This window comes from Lepidochelys kempii, chromosome 5 (genome assembly GCF_965140285.1).
Source record: "Lepidochelys kempii isolate rLepKem1 chromosome 5, rLepKem1.hap1, whole genome shotgun sequence".
NCBI lineage: Eukaryota > Metazoa > Chordata > Testudines > Cheloniidae > Lepidochelys > Lepidochelys kempii.
Window position 1 is genome coordinate 98,248,523 of NC_136384.1, and position 16,704 is coordinate 98,265,226.

The following is a 16,704-nucleotide window of genomic DNA, read 5'->3' on the forward strand; positions in this document are numbered from 1 at the left end:
CAAGGTACAAATCCTTCCTGGTCCTTGGATGAGTACTGCTGCCACCACCAAGTGAGTTAGACAAAGATTCAGGAAAAGGACCACTTGGTGTTCCTGTTTTCCCAAAATATTCCCCCAAACCCCTTCACCCCCTTTCCTGGGGAGGCTAGAGAGTAATCTACCAACCAGATAGGTAAACAAGGCAAGCACAGACCAGACCCTTGGGTTTTTAGGACACTAAAAACCAATCACATTCTTTAAAAAAACAGAACTTTATTATAAAGAAAAAAAGTAAAAGAAGCACCTCTGTGAAATCAGGATGGAAAGTAATAAGACTTAAAACACAGATAATTCCCCCGTAGGCAAAACTTCAAAGTCACAAAAAACAGGGATAAACCTCCCTCTTAGCACAGGGAAAATTCACAAGCTAAAACAAAAGATAATCTAACACATTCCTTGCTATTACCTACTATTTCTGTAATGTTAGATGTATCATTTCAGAAGGAGCTGGATTACTTGCTTGGTCTCTCTCTGTCTCGGAGAGAACACACACAGAGCACAAAAACAAAGCCTTCCCAGATTTGAAAGTATCTTCTTTCCCCATTGGTCCTTCTGGTCAGGTGCCAACTAGGTTAATTGAACTGATTAACCCCTTACAGGTAAGGGGATTCTGTACCTCTGGCCAAGAGGGATTTTATATTACTGCATCCATAAAGATTGTTACCCTTCCCTTTATATTTATGACACCTTCTACTACTTCTCTTTTTAATCTTTAAAAATCAAGTTACATTGCAAATCAGGTTGGCCTGATATTTGATCATCCTCAAATTAAATTACTCATGACCTGCAACTGTTCACTTAACATTTGAAACTCTTGTAGCTTTCATTCTTTACAAGCAATCTAACAACTCGTTAAATAAAGAGATAATGCTGTTCAGCATACAGGTTTGCTTCATATGCAGTAATTTTGTAAACTAATGTGTAATGACAACTGCTATTAACTAAATTGTCTAGTGAAATGTACAAATCTAATAAATTACAGTCATTGTAAACCTAATATTCTAGAGTCTAGTCTTTAGCCAAGAGATTTTAGGAATTTAATTTGTATGTACAATAGAGTTAACAGAGAGCTGTACACTGCCTTTCAGTGTGTTTTTTTTTTAAGTGAAGATTACAAAGTACAGACACATATGTGAATGGGAATGGTTTTCCTTTCAGTTAGATGGCTCTTTTAGGCTATGCTCACTAATCCTGAAGGCCCCTAGTAATAATAAAGCATGACTACATTTATTTAACAAATGGTCAGTGAGATGTAAAGTAAATGCACATTTATAACAAGTGTTAAAAAAAAAAAAAAAAAACCTAGTAAGCCTGGCCATGTGCATAATTATCTGTCTCTGTCTCTTGGTGTAGATTTTCTATGTTAAATTAAGTCTCATACAACTGACAGAACAGTTTTATATTTTATATTTTTTGCTCAAAGGATTAATTAGTTGAATTTTTGTTTTGCTTTCTGGTTTTATGGATTCTAACTAGCTATTTTTTACTGTAGAAAAGATCACTGCAAAAATAAGCATTTGATCATATATAGACTAAAAGCATCTATTATCCTTAGGCCAATAGGCACCATAAAATTAAACAGTATTAATTATTATTTTATACAGTTGTTCTGGGTCATTAATATCTGACAGAGTGCATGGGAGAATTTTGAAATTTCAACAAGTATGATGGAAAATGTCTTGAACATATTTGCATTTTTTTTTACAACTAGATCTGCAAATTCTATTCATTATATGATATTGGAATCACAATTAATTAAAATGAGCATTTGAGACCATTTTAAATGGTCTAGCCCAACATTTTCACCCTTGGGTGCCTAAAACTAGGCACTTAAATAAATGGCCTAATTGTCAGAGGTGCTGAGCACCCACAACTCACTATTGGCTTATGTGTGGATCAGATGGGTTGTGAATTTGTGGGAGTGAGGAAGAGGATCTGCCACTGTGCAGACCATTCAATCCTCTCTCTCAAAGCAGGGCCACATTAAGGGTACATGGAGGCTACTTCAGCCATTGAGCTGAGATTGCCTCTGCAGAGCAGCTACAAGGCTACTCAATCGGCTTGTAGGGTGGATGTTCCCTCATTCTGCTGTGCATTTCCCCTGGTATTCATGCTGAGTGAAGGGGTGGGGCGTAATACCATAGAGACATTGTGTACCATTGATTTTTACACTCGTAGGAAAACATTATGTCTAAATCAGTACATGGATTACATTCCATCATACAGTGTATATAGTTGTTTCATCCATGATAAAGTATAAATGTTCAATTGGGGATCAAATCCTTATCCCTTCACAATGTCCAACTACATGGTCTATGCATGTGGTAGCTTCCATTTAGGGAAGGAATCCTCTCCATCAGGCTACAAAATATTAGCGGAATATTAGCTTTATTGTAGCCTCAATATTCCCCATAGCTACCGTGCCTTCCCATGTAGGTGGGATTGGTCAGCAGAGCTACATGGTCATGAATCCACCTGCTCCACGCACTCCTTTCCTTCATCCTGCCCCCAAACCTCATGCTGACTTGGACACAGAGAGCCACTGTGGAGCTGTCTGTGCTGTGATAGTAAATACCCACTGTAGGAAGATCCTGCCTGCATAGCAGGTCTGCACTGGTTCTTTTGCTTTCTGGGCTCTCTGTGACATGATTTGTCCCTCACTAAGTCATTGAAGGATAATTCAATTTCAGTTATCAATATTGATTAAAAATATTGGGCCTGATTCACCTTTCACAACAATTTTACCCTAGTGTTGAATTCAGTGGAGTTACTCCTGATTTACACCAGTGTGAGAGGAGAATCAGGCAAATTACAGTGTGGGACAAATTTTCAGAAGTTGCTGCTTAAATTTTACATGCAAATTGCTCTACAGATAGATTCCTACTTTTTCTAGAAATATTCTTTCAAAAAAACCAAAGGGCTGAATTGAACCTCCATTGGTATTTTACTTGGAAAAGGAGCAGCAGGATGTGTGAAGTATGACAAACTCCCAAATACTGAAAATCATTTCTAAATAGGCCTTTAATTGCTTCTTTTTGCATCCTAGAACACCCTCCATGTAGATACAATTCCCGCACAGTGAAATATACATTGCTCCATTGTTGTGAAAGCCAAAAGATTAATAATAAACAGTATTATAAAAACTGCCATAGGCTGACAAGTTAACATGTTTAATTTAGAGACAGTGCCAGCATTGTGGAGTGCTTAGGGTTGGCAATTAAAACCTGGTCAATTAATCAGACGCTTCCATGATTTAGGGTGCTTAGGTCCTGCACTTTCAATTAAAAAAACAAAGATGATTTGTTTTCCAAAGAATACATTTGTGATCATCATATGAAATATTTTGGGACATATTTTGAATCTGGCCTTAACCAAGCCTTTGGGCGGTTTTATGTCTAGAATTTAGGCTACATTAGATGTTTAGATGCCTGATTTGTGGGTACGGGCAGCTACCTGGACATTGAAATAGATTGTTACACCTGCAAATAACAGGGGGTGCTAAAATGGGGGGTAAGTTTTTGAAAATCTAGACTTAAAAGTGGAGTTCCTTAATATACTTTTATGTATGGGCTTTGAGACTTCAGCTGTTTCCTATATCACTTCATATAACTGGGAAACTTTTCAAGTGATAGTGAGCATGTTTGAAAAAAACTGATGTAAAATGAGTGTTCTCTAATTAGACTGTAAGTTGCTTGCAGCAAGTTTGATGTCTTGTATTTATTCTGCAAAATGCCTAGCACACTTAAGGTGCTGTACAGATAGGAAAAAAACAGGATTATATAACAGAATCAAATAAATCTCCATATTGTTCACACACAGGAGGACATAGACAAAGCTGTTAAAGCAGCGAGAAAAGCTTTCCAGCTTGGGTCGCCATGGCGTACAATGGATGCTTCGGAACGGGGAAGGCTCTTAAATAAACTAGCTGACTTAATTGAAAGAGATCGTCTACTCTTAGCTGTAAGTATAAAGCATTTACAGAAAGAAGGGAAAGGATGGTCTTATATTGATGCCCTGATTTTCACAGGACACATCATCAGTGGGAGAAGTTGGTGCTCAGCCCTTCTGAAAATCAGGCCATGTCAGTGCTTGTTTTCAGCCAAGTCTCTGACTGGCTTGTTTTGTGTTGCTAATTGGCATGTTTAAATGACCAACACTTTTGTACCCTCATTCAGCAAAGCAGTTAAACATATGCTCAGCTTTAAGTCATACTCAGATCCTACTAACATCAATGTAACTTCAATGGTATTTAAGTACATGCTCAAAATTGCTAAATCAGGGCCTAAAAGCAAAGCTCCGCTCTTAAAGATGGAAAGAATTTTGGATTTCATTAACGCACCATTTTCATCACTGCCTCTTCCTCCTCCCACTCTCTCCCTTATATCTCACAAATTTTGGATGAAAGACCAAAGGTGCAACATATTTGCTGTTGACAGTGAGAAGGTGAGCAAATAGAGGACCACCTAACTCTGAATATTTAGTAGACTTCTCCTTACTGGAACATTTTAGCAGTCAGATGGCTGACAACTTGCATTAATGCATTTTAAAACTTTACAGCAGTGCTGCAAATAGCTGTGTACATGGTCCAAAATATTTACCTACACCTTTCTCTGTAGCCCAGTTTTGTTGTTGTCATTGAGATGTTCACTTTGCTATTGCAAGCAGTGTTAGAGATGGGGTCTTATAGTAATCAGCTACATAAAAAATAACCACCAGGTATTGTAATAGTTCACAAAATCCTGAGCTGGGACAGTGTTTTTCTGCCAAAGATGCCAGAAATTTAGCCATAGCATCCAGTGTAGCTAACCTCCAAGATAACACAATGATTTAACCACGTTACCCAGAGTAATTCAATCACAGCATTCAAACTATACAGTCAGCAGCTGCAGACGATACCAACAGTTTAATGTAATGGAACTGGCATACTTAGCCTACAAAAATACATAAATATCTGCAAAGAAATCTCCATTTGCCCTTCTCTTTCTTTCTGGCTATAGAGTCTTCTTAAATAACACTTGCCTGCATTCCAAAAGGCTTTTTAAACCAAAAATGAAGATTTATAGGGGCTGTGGTCACTTGCTCACACTTGAGAGTTGGCAACTGCTAGTTTCTAGGGCAGCTTATTTTTCAAAAATCAGATCTGAACATATACTTTTCTTCAGCAAAGTACCCACTTTAAACTAGTCCTGTCAGACCTAACAGAAGAACTAGCTGTCACACTTCTTGGGAAACACAGGGGAAACTACATTGTGAGACTTCCACTGTTTGAACTAGTGGTTTAGCACATTTTAAAGGAGTCATACTTTGGATGTGGATTTTACATACCAATTTTAATGCTGACATATACTGATATTTGTATCTTTGCCATACAGTACAGACTATAGAGGTGTAAGAGTCAACCCTGCAAAAAAAGCAAACATCATTCTAGGGTGTATTAGCAGGAGTCTTGTAAGCAAGACACAAGAAGTAATTCTTCCACTCTACTTCATGCCGATTAGGCCACAACTGGAGTATTGTGTCCAGTTCTGAGCACCACATTTCAGGAAATATGTGGACAAATTGGAGAAAGTCCAGAGAAGAGCAACAAAAATGATGAAAGATCTAGACAACATGACCTATGAGGGAAGATTGAAAAAATTGGGTTTGTTTAGTCTGGAGAAGAGAAGACTGAGAGGGGACATGATAACAGTTTTAAAGTACGTAAAAGGTTGTTATAAGGAGGAGGGAGAAAAATTGTTGTTCTTAACCTCTGAGGATAGGACAAGAAGCAATGGGCTTAAATTGCAGCAAGGGTGGTTTAGGTTGGACATTAGGAAAAGCTTCCTAACTGTCAGAGTGGTTAAGCACTGGAATAAATTGCCTAGCGAGGTTGTAGAATCTCCATCATTGGGGGTTTTAAAAGCAGGTTGGACAAACACCTGTCAGGGATGATCTAGATAATACTTAGTCCTGCCTTGAGTGCAGGGCACTGGACTAGATCACCTCTTGAGGTCCCTTCCAGTTCTGTGATTCTATGAAGAGAAAAGGAAAATAAGCTACTTCCACAAGACAGCTGAAGCAGTCAGTTGTTTTTTTTTACTTGCCAATCCAATAATGTCTAATTACTCCTTTCCTCCCCTACTAAAACCTCTTGTACATCTCTGTTTTCCTTAATTTGTTTTTTATTTTCCATACCTTCCACGTGATATTGGATCCCTCTTCCATTTTAGATAGGAAGAGTTCATAAATTCATAGATTCCATGACCTCTGGGATAACCTCCTGTATAACAAAAACCATAGAACTTCCCAAAGTAATTCAGAGAGCACATCTTTTTTTAAAAAAAAAATCCAATCTTGATTTAAAAGTGATCAATGATGGAGAATTTACCATGACCCTTAGTAAATTATTCTAATGGCTAATTACCCATGCTGTTAAAATTTACACCTTCTTTCCTAAATGAATTTGTCTTGCTTCAACTTCAAGCCATTGGATATTATACCTTTCTCTGCTAGATTGAGGAGCCCATTACCAAATATTTGTTTCCCATGTATGTACTTAAACCCTGTGATCTAATCATCCCTTAACATTCTCTTTGTTAAGCTAAATTGAGCTCCTTGAGTCTATCACTATAAGGCATGATTTCTAATCATTTAATCATTCTTGTGGCTCGTCTCTGAACCATCTCCAATTTATCAACATCCTTCTTGAATGGTGGACACCAGAGCTGGACACAGTATTCCAACAGCAATTGCACCAGTCCCAAATACAGAAGCAAAATATCCTCTATACTCCTACTCAGGATTCCCCTGTTTATACACTAGCCCTTTTGGCCACAGCATTACACTGGGAACTCATGTCGAGCTGATTATAAAGCATGACCCTCAAATCTTTTTCGGAGTCACTGCTTCCCCAGATAGAGTCCCCCATCCCGTAGGTAGAGCCTACATTCTTTGTTCCAAGATGTATACATTTATATTTATCCATATTAAAAACAAATACTGTCTGCTTGTTCTCAGTTTACCAAGCCATCCAGATCATTCTGTATCAGTGACCTGTCCTCTTCATTATTTACTACTCCCCCAATTTTTGGGTCATCAGCAGACTTCATTAATTATGATTTTACGTTTCTTCATAAACCATTGATAAAAATGCTAAATACTGTAGGGCCAAGAACCAAACCCCGCAGTACTCCACTAGAAACCCATCCGTTTGATGATGATTCCCTGTTTACGATTGTATTTTGCAACCTGTTAGCTACCTTTTTAGTCCCTTTAATGTGTGCCATGTTAATTTTATATTCTAGTTTTTTAATCAATGACTTTGTCCTTACCCATAACTATTTTACATTTGGGGACAATGTATACCTTCAGATCAGTGGCACTGCTATGGGTACCCGCATGGCCTCACAGTATGCCAACATTTTTATGGCTGATTTAGAACAACGCTTCCTCAGCTCTCGTCCCCTAAAGCCCCTACTCTACTTGCGCTATATTGATGACATCTTCATCATCTGGACCCATGGAAAAGAAGCCCTTGAGGAATTCCACCATGATTTCAACAATTTCCATCCCACCATCAACCTCAGCCTGGTCCAGTCCACACAAGAGATCCACTTCCTGGACACTACAGTGCTAATAAACAATGGTCACATAAACACCACCCTATACCGGAAACCTACTGACCGCTATTCCTACCTGCATGCCTCCAGCTTTCACCCTGACCACACCACACGATCCATCGTCTACAGCCAAGCTCTGCGATACAACCGCATTTGCTCCAACCCCTCAGACAGAGACAAACACCTACAAGATCTCTGTCAAGCTTTCTTACAACTACAATACCCACCTGCGGAAGTAAAGAAACAGATTGATAGAGCCAGAAGAGTTCCCAGAAGTTACCTACTACAGGACAGGCCTAACAAAGAAAATAACAGAACGCCACTAGCCGTCACCTTCAGCCCACAACTAAAACCCCTCCAACGCATTATTAAGGATCTACAACCTATCCTAAAGGATGACCCAACACTCTCACAAATCTTGGGAGACAGGCCAGTCCTTGCCTACAGACAGCCCCGCAACCTGAAGCAAATACTCACCAACAACCACATACCACACAACAGAACCACTAACCCAGGAACTTATCCTTGCAACAAAGCCTGTTGCCAACTGTGCCCACATATCTATTCAGGGGACACCATCACAGGGCCTAATAACATCAGCCACACTATCAGAGGCTTGTTCACCTGCACATCCACCAATGTGATATATGCCATCATGTGCCAGCAATGCCCCTCTGCCATTTACATTGGTCAAACTGGACAGTCTCTACATAAAAGAATAAATGGACACAAATCAGATGTCAAGAATTATAACATTCATAAACCAGTCGGAGAACACTTCAGTCTCTCTGGTCACGCAATCACAGACATGAAGGTCGCTATCTTAAAACAAAAAAACTTCAAATCCAGACTCCAGCGAGAAACTGCTGAATTGGAATTCATTTGCAAATTGGATACTATTAATTTAGTCTTAAATAGAGACTGGGAGTGGCTAAGTCATTATGCAAGGTAGCCTATTTCCCCTTGTTTTTTCCTACCCCCCCCCCCCAGATGTTCTGGTTTAACTTGGATTTAAACTTGGAGAGTGGTCAGTTTGGATGAGCTATTACAAGCAGGAGAGTGAGTTTGTGTGTGTATGGGGGTGGGGGGGGGTGAGAAAACCTGGATTTGTGCTGGAAATGGCCCACCTTGATTATCATGCACATTGTAGGGAGAGTGGTCACTTTGGATGAGCTATTACCAGCAGGATAGTGAGTTTGTGTGTGTGGTTTTTGGGAGGGGGGTGAGGGGGTGAGAGACCCTGGATTTGTGCAGGAAATGGCCCAACTTGATTATCATGCACATTGTGTAGAGAGTTGTCACTTTGGATGGGCTATCACCAGCAGGAGAGTGAATTTGTGTCGCGGGGTGGAGGGTGAGAAAACCTGGATTTGTGCTGGAAATGGCCCAACTTGATGATCACTTTAGATAAGCTATTACCAGCAGGACAGTGGGGTGGGAGGAGGTATTGTTTCATATTCTCTGTGTGTATATAAAGTCTGCTGCAGTTTCCACGGTATGCATCCGATGAAGTGAGCTGTAGCTCACGAAAGCTCATACTCAAATAAATTGGTTAGTCTCTACGGTGCCACAAGTACTCCTTTTCTTTTTGCATCATATGATATGCCTACATGATCTGGTTTTTCCCCCCCTAAATCCTGAACAAAAATATTGAACACGTCTGCCTTTTCTGTATCATTATTATTGAATGCAGTGCCTTCCAGACCCCATCAACAAAAGATTCTGAGTTTTTTCCCTTCCCAAAGCTGAACCGATTTGGATAAACTCAGAACACCCCTGCGAACACCATTGATCAAAACTTAAGGAGAATCCAAAGGTTTTTTTGTTTTGTTTTGATTTTAGTTCAATTCATTTTTTAAAAAAATTTTGCATAAGTTTGCACATTTGGCCAGGACCAAAAACATAAATGCTGAAACTCCAAAACAGTACATGGGGATTTTTTGGTATTTCTGACCTACTTAGGAGCAGGAAATACTAGGTGCTTCTCTTACTGATGATCCCCACAAGAGCCTTCACACAGTTTAAGACCCCTGGTACCCGTGTGCATAGGGAGACATGAGAAAAACTGTTCTAACAATATTTCAGTCTCCAAGAAGTTTCTGAATAGTTTGCTTAATGTTCAGTTTAGTTCTGGATAAACATGTACACCTTTGATTGCTTAGTGAAACGTCCCAACCTTTATAGGTTTAACTCCATTATCTGTATCTCAGCATGGGAATCTGCCTTACTAGCAATAGGTGTTTCTGAGAAATTGCTTGTACGTTCTGGGTCTAGTTAGGTCAGAAATCTCAAAAAGCAATAAGTGTACAGCTGGATGAATGTGAAAAACACAAATCAACAATGTTTTAAAAGTTCAGTTCTGATCTATTTTGAGCTATGGGCAAATGTTCAGGTCCATTCTTAAATTTATATTAACCTACTTTCTAACCCTAATTGTAACTGTGTCTATTTTTTCTATAACATCTTTGCTATTCTGAAAAGTTTTAGTAAAATGAAGTCAAAACATAGTGGAACGTGGGATTTCTTTAATGTTAACTCTTGGACTGGAGTACTGACAGAAGTGGGCACCCATGATCAAGGGGAAAATTACAGGTTTGGAATCACTAACTTGTCACTCTGAGAGTTAATGTTTTGGATGGCTATGTGGAGGGAGGGCTTGAGTATAGAAACCAAGTTAAAGGATTTTATTAATTCATTTACCACTATGTAGCTAGCTAATAAAAGACAATCCATTGTTTAGGAGGTGTTTATTTTTCCATACTGAAATGCCCTTCATCAAATGCCCTTCCTCATTTGTACAGGCCTCTCATATGCAGACTGGGAGACTTTGGTTTGGTTTTGGATGCCATTCTGCCCTAAGAGCCCTCCACAATGGAACCCTGCTCACATTATTTGTAAATTATTCATTCTTTCATTGAGGTTCCATGGAAGGTCTCCCACAATACTGAAGAACCACAGTATCCTAGTGCAACGACACCTGAGTGGTGTTGCCCTTGCTGGGAGCCTCTGCATCCCTTGGACATCATTGAGGAGGGTTAATCAGCTCTGAATAAGCGGTTGCAGAGTGTGCAAACTGAGAATGCCCACTGGCTCAGTATTTATGGTTCCATTTATATCATCTGAGCCAGGAGCTTCAAGTTGTAGCTCTTTTTATACACACCTATAGAATACTCAGTCTAAACTGGAGCAGCTTCACTTACTCAGCTAACAGAAATCTGTTTCCCACCTCCCCCCGAACCTGCATCATTTAAAATGCACCATTATCAAATGATCTGAATAAATCACTGAGAGTAAAGCCCTAGGGAAACGTCTGGTTTACAGATTTCCAAGCTGATTTTCCAGTGGCTCTGCTTCCTTCAGAAAGTGATTGATTTGCCTTTTAGAAAGTGAATATACCAGAGCTGCAAATCTGTAATTTGGGCAGCCAATAACACCATAACGAGTGATTTAGATAAAAAGTAACTGCCTTTATTAATACACGGTTGATGTGTTTTCTTCTAGACAATGGAATCCATGGATGGTGGGAAACTTTTTCCCACTGCCTACTTCATGGATGTGGGAGCCTGCCTTAGAACTTTACGCTACTGTGCAGGCTGGGCTGATAAAGTTCAAGGTCGCACCATTCCAATGGGTGAGTAGCTCTGAGAAAGTCTTTTCAAGCCAGACCTGATGCACGACATGTGATATGCCTTTGAACTGCCTCCTGCTAAAAATTCTGTAATGTGGAAAAATATTTTGCCTTGGGACAGATTTCAGATAAACATTTAATGTGGGTTGGTTAAGGCTTATCAGATGCCTCTTTTTACATCTTTGGCACAGTTAACATAACTTACTTATTCACATTTTTGGTATTTATTCAACGAAACAATATTAATTGTTTACTAGAGAAATATTAGTTTCTACATGTGAAAGTAAATATGAAGAGTCTTTTTTAAATGGGCAATATAAGTGGTAGAGGTTACACATAACAGTGTAACAGTATTGGAAACATATGTTAAGAAAGACTTTGGTTCAGTAAAGACTAAGACCTGGGCCAGAAGAAAGTCAGGTGCCCTACTATTCTTTGATTCCATTATTTGAGGATGGATGAGGAAGAGTCTGACTGGAAGAAGGGAAGGGAAGAAATTTACCTGATTTAGCTCAGAGCCCATTCTGTTGTCCCTTCCATTGATCAACTCTAAGGAATTTGACTGCCCTGCCTTCTCTCTAAGAAAGATAGATTTGTACTGAAGGAGGAATTAGGGTAAACAAGAGTGATAAATACTTCAACTTCAGAGATTTTTGCATCACACAGACCTCTATACTAGGCTTACTGAAACACATGTTTATTTGAAACCAAGAGGATTTTGTACTTAATGGATTTCATGTCAGCTAAAATATAATATTAAAAAATGTCTAAGTACCTAGGATTGTGAGTAGCTTTTTTAAAAAAACACTTTTTTTTAAAAAAAAGGGGGGGGGGGAGGGAGAAGAAGGAATTAAAAATGCTGAGTGGGCATGCTTTACACACCCCATCAGGATGCCTACCCACCACACAGACAGAAGCAGAGCTGCCACTAGGAAAAAATCAGCCAGGCTGGGCAGAATCAAACACTGAGGCATGTAGGGAAGGTCCAGATTGAATCCAGATGTACTTTTTTGTTGCATACTTAAGATTTTGAAAATATCGTTTATAAGTACAAGAATATGTAGCTATGTTTGGTAACTAAGTTTATCTTCTTTATACTTGAGCTGTTTCTCACAAAAGCTTGTGTCTGAGTGTACTATTTTTTCTTCTTGTTTAGATGGAAACTTTTTCACATTTACGAGACATGAGCCCATTGGTGTGTGTGGCCAAATTATTCCTGTAAGTTGGAGCCTTTACATAAAAAAAAAAGTTTTTTATTTAAAAGGAGTTGCTTTCAAAATTATCTCTGCACAAATGAATGTATGGATCTTTAATCATCAGAACCTTCCTTCTCAGGCCAGATTGCTTCTGACCCTGATCCTGAGAGGAGCTGTGCTAAAATCAGAAGGTGCTTGGCACATGAAGGGTAAACCCCTCACAAAATATAGCACTGTTTAAAATATGTACAGTCTAGAATGTAAAATAAATTATTTCCTTACCATAGTGCCTAGGAGTCTTAGTCATGGATGAGGACCCACTGTGCTGGGTGCTGTACAAACACAGAAAAAAGATGGCCCCTGCCCTCAAGGAGCTTACAATCTAAGTATGAGACAAGAAATAACAGATGGATACAGGCAGACAAGGAGTAAACAAAACAATCTGCATCATCTCTTATAATAAGTTGTAAATCTCCAAGTACGTTTTGGTGTATTCACTGGCTGCTTCACCCCTCACAGATCTTCAGAGATGGCCAGATGGCACATTGTACCCTCCTCTGTCGCTGGCTGCAGGCACAGAGACCAACTGCCTCCTGCCTGCATGAAATATTTTCAAAAGAACAGACAGCTGGCCCACCCTGCCCCAGCTACATCGTCTGCAGCAGCATGACTAGGAGATGTTTCTCCAGTGCTGTGTGGATGTTTTAAAGACTCTCTTTATGAACCCCATGATGATAATTCCCTATGATAGCAGTACATACCAACCCTAGCAGAAGGTAAACCTTTCCAGACACCAGCAGGAATGAATGAACACTTCACAGTCCTGCTACAGCAGGTTGTGGGGTGGAGGGATAGGCTGTTAGTGATCCTGAAGCTATTTCCTGTTGATTGTGAGACAACAAACCAACAGTTGACTCTCCAGAGATGCACAGCAAGGGGAGCAAGCCAACCAGCTGCTCCTTGAAGACTGGTTCTCTCACTCTCAGCAATCAACCACTCACCAAAGCCATGCGGAGGTGAGAGATTGCAAGTTACAATCCCATCCCTTTCAGTAGGCCAGTTCAGGTGAGGAACTATAGAGAGAAGGAGATGGCAAGACTCACCAGTTTCATCACTAAACGGGCAACTTTTGTCCGGCTTTGCTTGAGTTGCATTAGGTGTTTTCAGCCTCATCTGATCTCTAACTGCCAGTTTGAGTGCACTGAAATCGCATAAATCCAAATCAGTGGGTTTTGCACGGCCCATGTGGCAGTTCATGCTTCTGTTGAAGGGAAAGCCAATGCAATACAATGTTGTATTAGAAATAGGATACATCTTCTCATCTGTCTTTTAGTGGAACTTCCCTTTGGTTATGTTTGTCTGGAAGATCGCTCCTGCTCTTTGTTGTGGAAACACGGTGATCGTCAAACCAGCAGAAGAAACTCCACTGACTGCTATTTACATGGGATCTTTAATTAAAGAGGTGAGTTTGCCATAGCAGACTAGTATACTTTTCTAAGAGGCCCGTACAGTAGTAAGAACTAGTTTGCACTGTGCCAAAATAGCAAATAGCATATCTAGCCTTGTACTATGGAATTTACTGCAAATCACTGAAGCTAATGAAGGGTAAAAAGCTTACATATTTTACAATCTAGCCTACTGAAAAAAAAATCACACCACATTAGTAATCTAGTAAACTAAATTTTTTGGCAAATGACTGTGTGTTATAACAGCATCATACTTTTCAAAGTTCAAAGCAAACAAGAAGCTTTTGGAGATGAGTGGTGGTTAGTTTATCATCATGGTTATCTTAGTAATAGATCTGTTCTATGCAGGTGATTTTACGGAACACATATTTTTTTCACCTGGGTTTATGATTAATGAGGATAAAATTAAACTGCTTGACTGCTGCCAAACTTCATGTACAATATGTCCAACTATAATACACCTCCTCTGCTTCTGAATGTCTCAAATACAGTAGTCTTTAACGTTCCATTGGTTTCAAAGTAACGTTGCTGAGTATCACCAAGCATAGAAGGGACGCCAGAGAAGAGTGGTGAAACAGTTAAACTGGCTCTTGTTAGGATCAATAAAAACAAACTAAAAACTTTATCTGGATGTGATTACTGCCACCAAAGTCAATAATCACCAGGCTTAGTAACTTCCCCAAGTACTGGCAACACTGACTCAGCACATTTTAGTGTTATGACTCATAACAATGACTCATCACAAATACAGCCCATAGTCCGTTTAGGGCAAAGATAACAGTATGACAAAGTGGACAAGATTCACAAAAGGGCCAAATGCTGCTCATAGTGAGTCACAATGGAAAACTTTACTAGAAAATACAATTTGGGGGAATTGCTTTTACTGCTCAAAGTATTTCATCTGTTCATTTTAAACAGCAAAAATAAAGATGATGGCTCCATTGAAAAGCAATATAAAAGAAAAATTAACTGAGTTCTACCCTGACCTTGATGAAGTACCATCTCTCTCTAAATATAAGATTAACATTCCTGCAATAAGGAGTCAACTGTATTCAGAATCTCAGTGCTGTTGTTGTTCAATAGAGTATAACTGATACAAGACAATGACACTTTTATGTAGAAATGAGCAAAGGAGTAGAATTACCATTTTTATTTTTAAAAAAATCTAGTTTTATCATTGTTCATTTTGTTTCTGTTTTCTTTATCCAAATTTCACCTGTTGAAAGTTCAGGTATATCTGAAGTTTGAATATATCCGGATTGAATATTTTTGATGGATGCTCCGATATAAGTTATAGGGCATTAAAATGTGCAAATTCTTATTAAAGTTGTCAAATTGTTTCTGAGTCCAAATTTGTGAACTAAAATTCATCACAGTTCTGCTTTTGCATCTGAATTGCCTATTGAAATCTGAGTCTAGTAGTAGTGGCAAAAAGTTGTTACTCTGATAGCTGCTTTATGTGAAACCAACTGGTGATCTAAATTCATGTCTTCATGGACAAGTGTTCACATCAGAATACAACATAGTCACAGTTGGCACTAACTGATACCCTCATTGGCAGTCTCATTATGGAGACCAGTGATGGTATAGATTTATAGACCCTACACTGTCATTTTTTTCATCCTAATGTTGGTCCTTTTAGGTTAGGGATGAAACACAGCTAAGGCAGCATAGAGAAGATTTCATTGTTTTATCACAGAATGGGTCTGCAACAGAGGACTTCAGTTGCCAATGATGTAAATCTGGTGCCTTTAATGAGCACTTAAAAAGACCGAATTTTAAAAAAATGAATTAAAAAACCTGCTTATATTATATTTGATATTATAATTTCACATGTATATTGTAGTAGGGCCTAGAAGCTAACTAGGGTCAGGGTGCCATTTTGATAGGAAATATGAAATAACTTTTAAAAAATATATACAATATGTGTATGAGTCTCAGCTATATGGTATTCTTAATTAAACATGTCTATCTGGGAGTTATATTTCACTATTAAGTGCCTCAAAGGCTTCTTATTTCAAAGTCCCAGTTCTACTCTAAAAAGGGACTCTATTAAAGTGATAACATGGGGGATCTGTGTTTATTACCTTCTGTGATTCCATGCCACATTTGTTTCATGTAAAATAAAATCTTCTGCTAACTGCCAGCCCTGCAGACCCATTCTATAAAATTGAGGCCCACCTTAACTACACTTACCTTGCACCTCAGTTGGGTCTAAGTTAGCAGTGAGGATTCACAAGCAAGAAGGTACCCAACTTGACTCTGAGACCCTAATGGGAGTTTGCTGGGGTGGAAACACATTCTTTCTGTAAACTGAGCAAATTTCATCTGGAGTCACCGAGAGACAATGGATTTGATTCGTGCCAAAATCTGTACACCAGGGAGGAGGACAGCATTAAACAGAAGCTTTTGAAGGGAGGTTAAACAGCACATTTCCTAGGTACACAGGACATGCCTCCTCACTAGCCAGATCCACCCACTTTGTATTGGAAAGTTCCTTGCTAGCAGTCCCTCCAGGAAGTCTTTCCACCACCAAAGACCTACAGCTCAGGTTGTGCCAATGGAAAGAAGCAAGCCATTCCGTGTGGCACACCACAATGTCATTTTTATAGTCACTTTCCAGAGCAGAATCTCACTCTAAATCACCAGTCAAATGAATGGAATTGGCTTAATGAAGTTGAAAAAGATATTAACCAGTTTTCACGTCATTAAACATTTTCTGACTTGGGGAGGGGCATATTGAATTAATGCTGTTTCACCATTTGACAAAAGCATTG

The 16,704-nt window shown here is 39.1% G+C and overlaps 1 protein-coding gene across 1 annotated transcript in view; it reads left to right on the forward strand.

Moving 5' to 3' along the window:
- ALDH1A1 (aldehyde dehydrogenase 1 family member A1) overlaps window positions 1–16,704 on the forward strand; it is a 52,413-nt gene that overhangs the window by 20,753 nt on the left and 14,956 nt on the right. Inside the window, exons 3-6 of the mRNA XM_073345141.2 lie at window positions 3,859–3,999; window positions 11,139–11,268; window positions 12,422–12,483; window positions 13,795–13,923. Of these exons, the coding sequence (XP_073201242.2) occupies window positions 3,859–3,999; window positions 11,139–11,268; window positions 12,422–12,483; window positions 13,795–13,923 (462 nt within the window). The remainder of the gene's footprint in view (window positions 1–3,858; window positions 4,000–11,138; window positions 11,269–12,421; window positions 12,484–13,794; window positions 13,924–16,704) is intronic.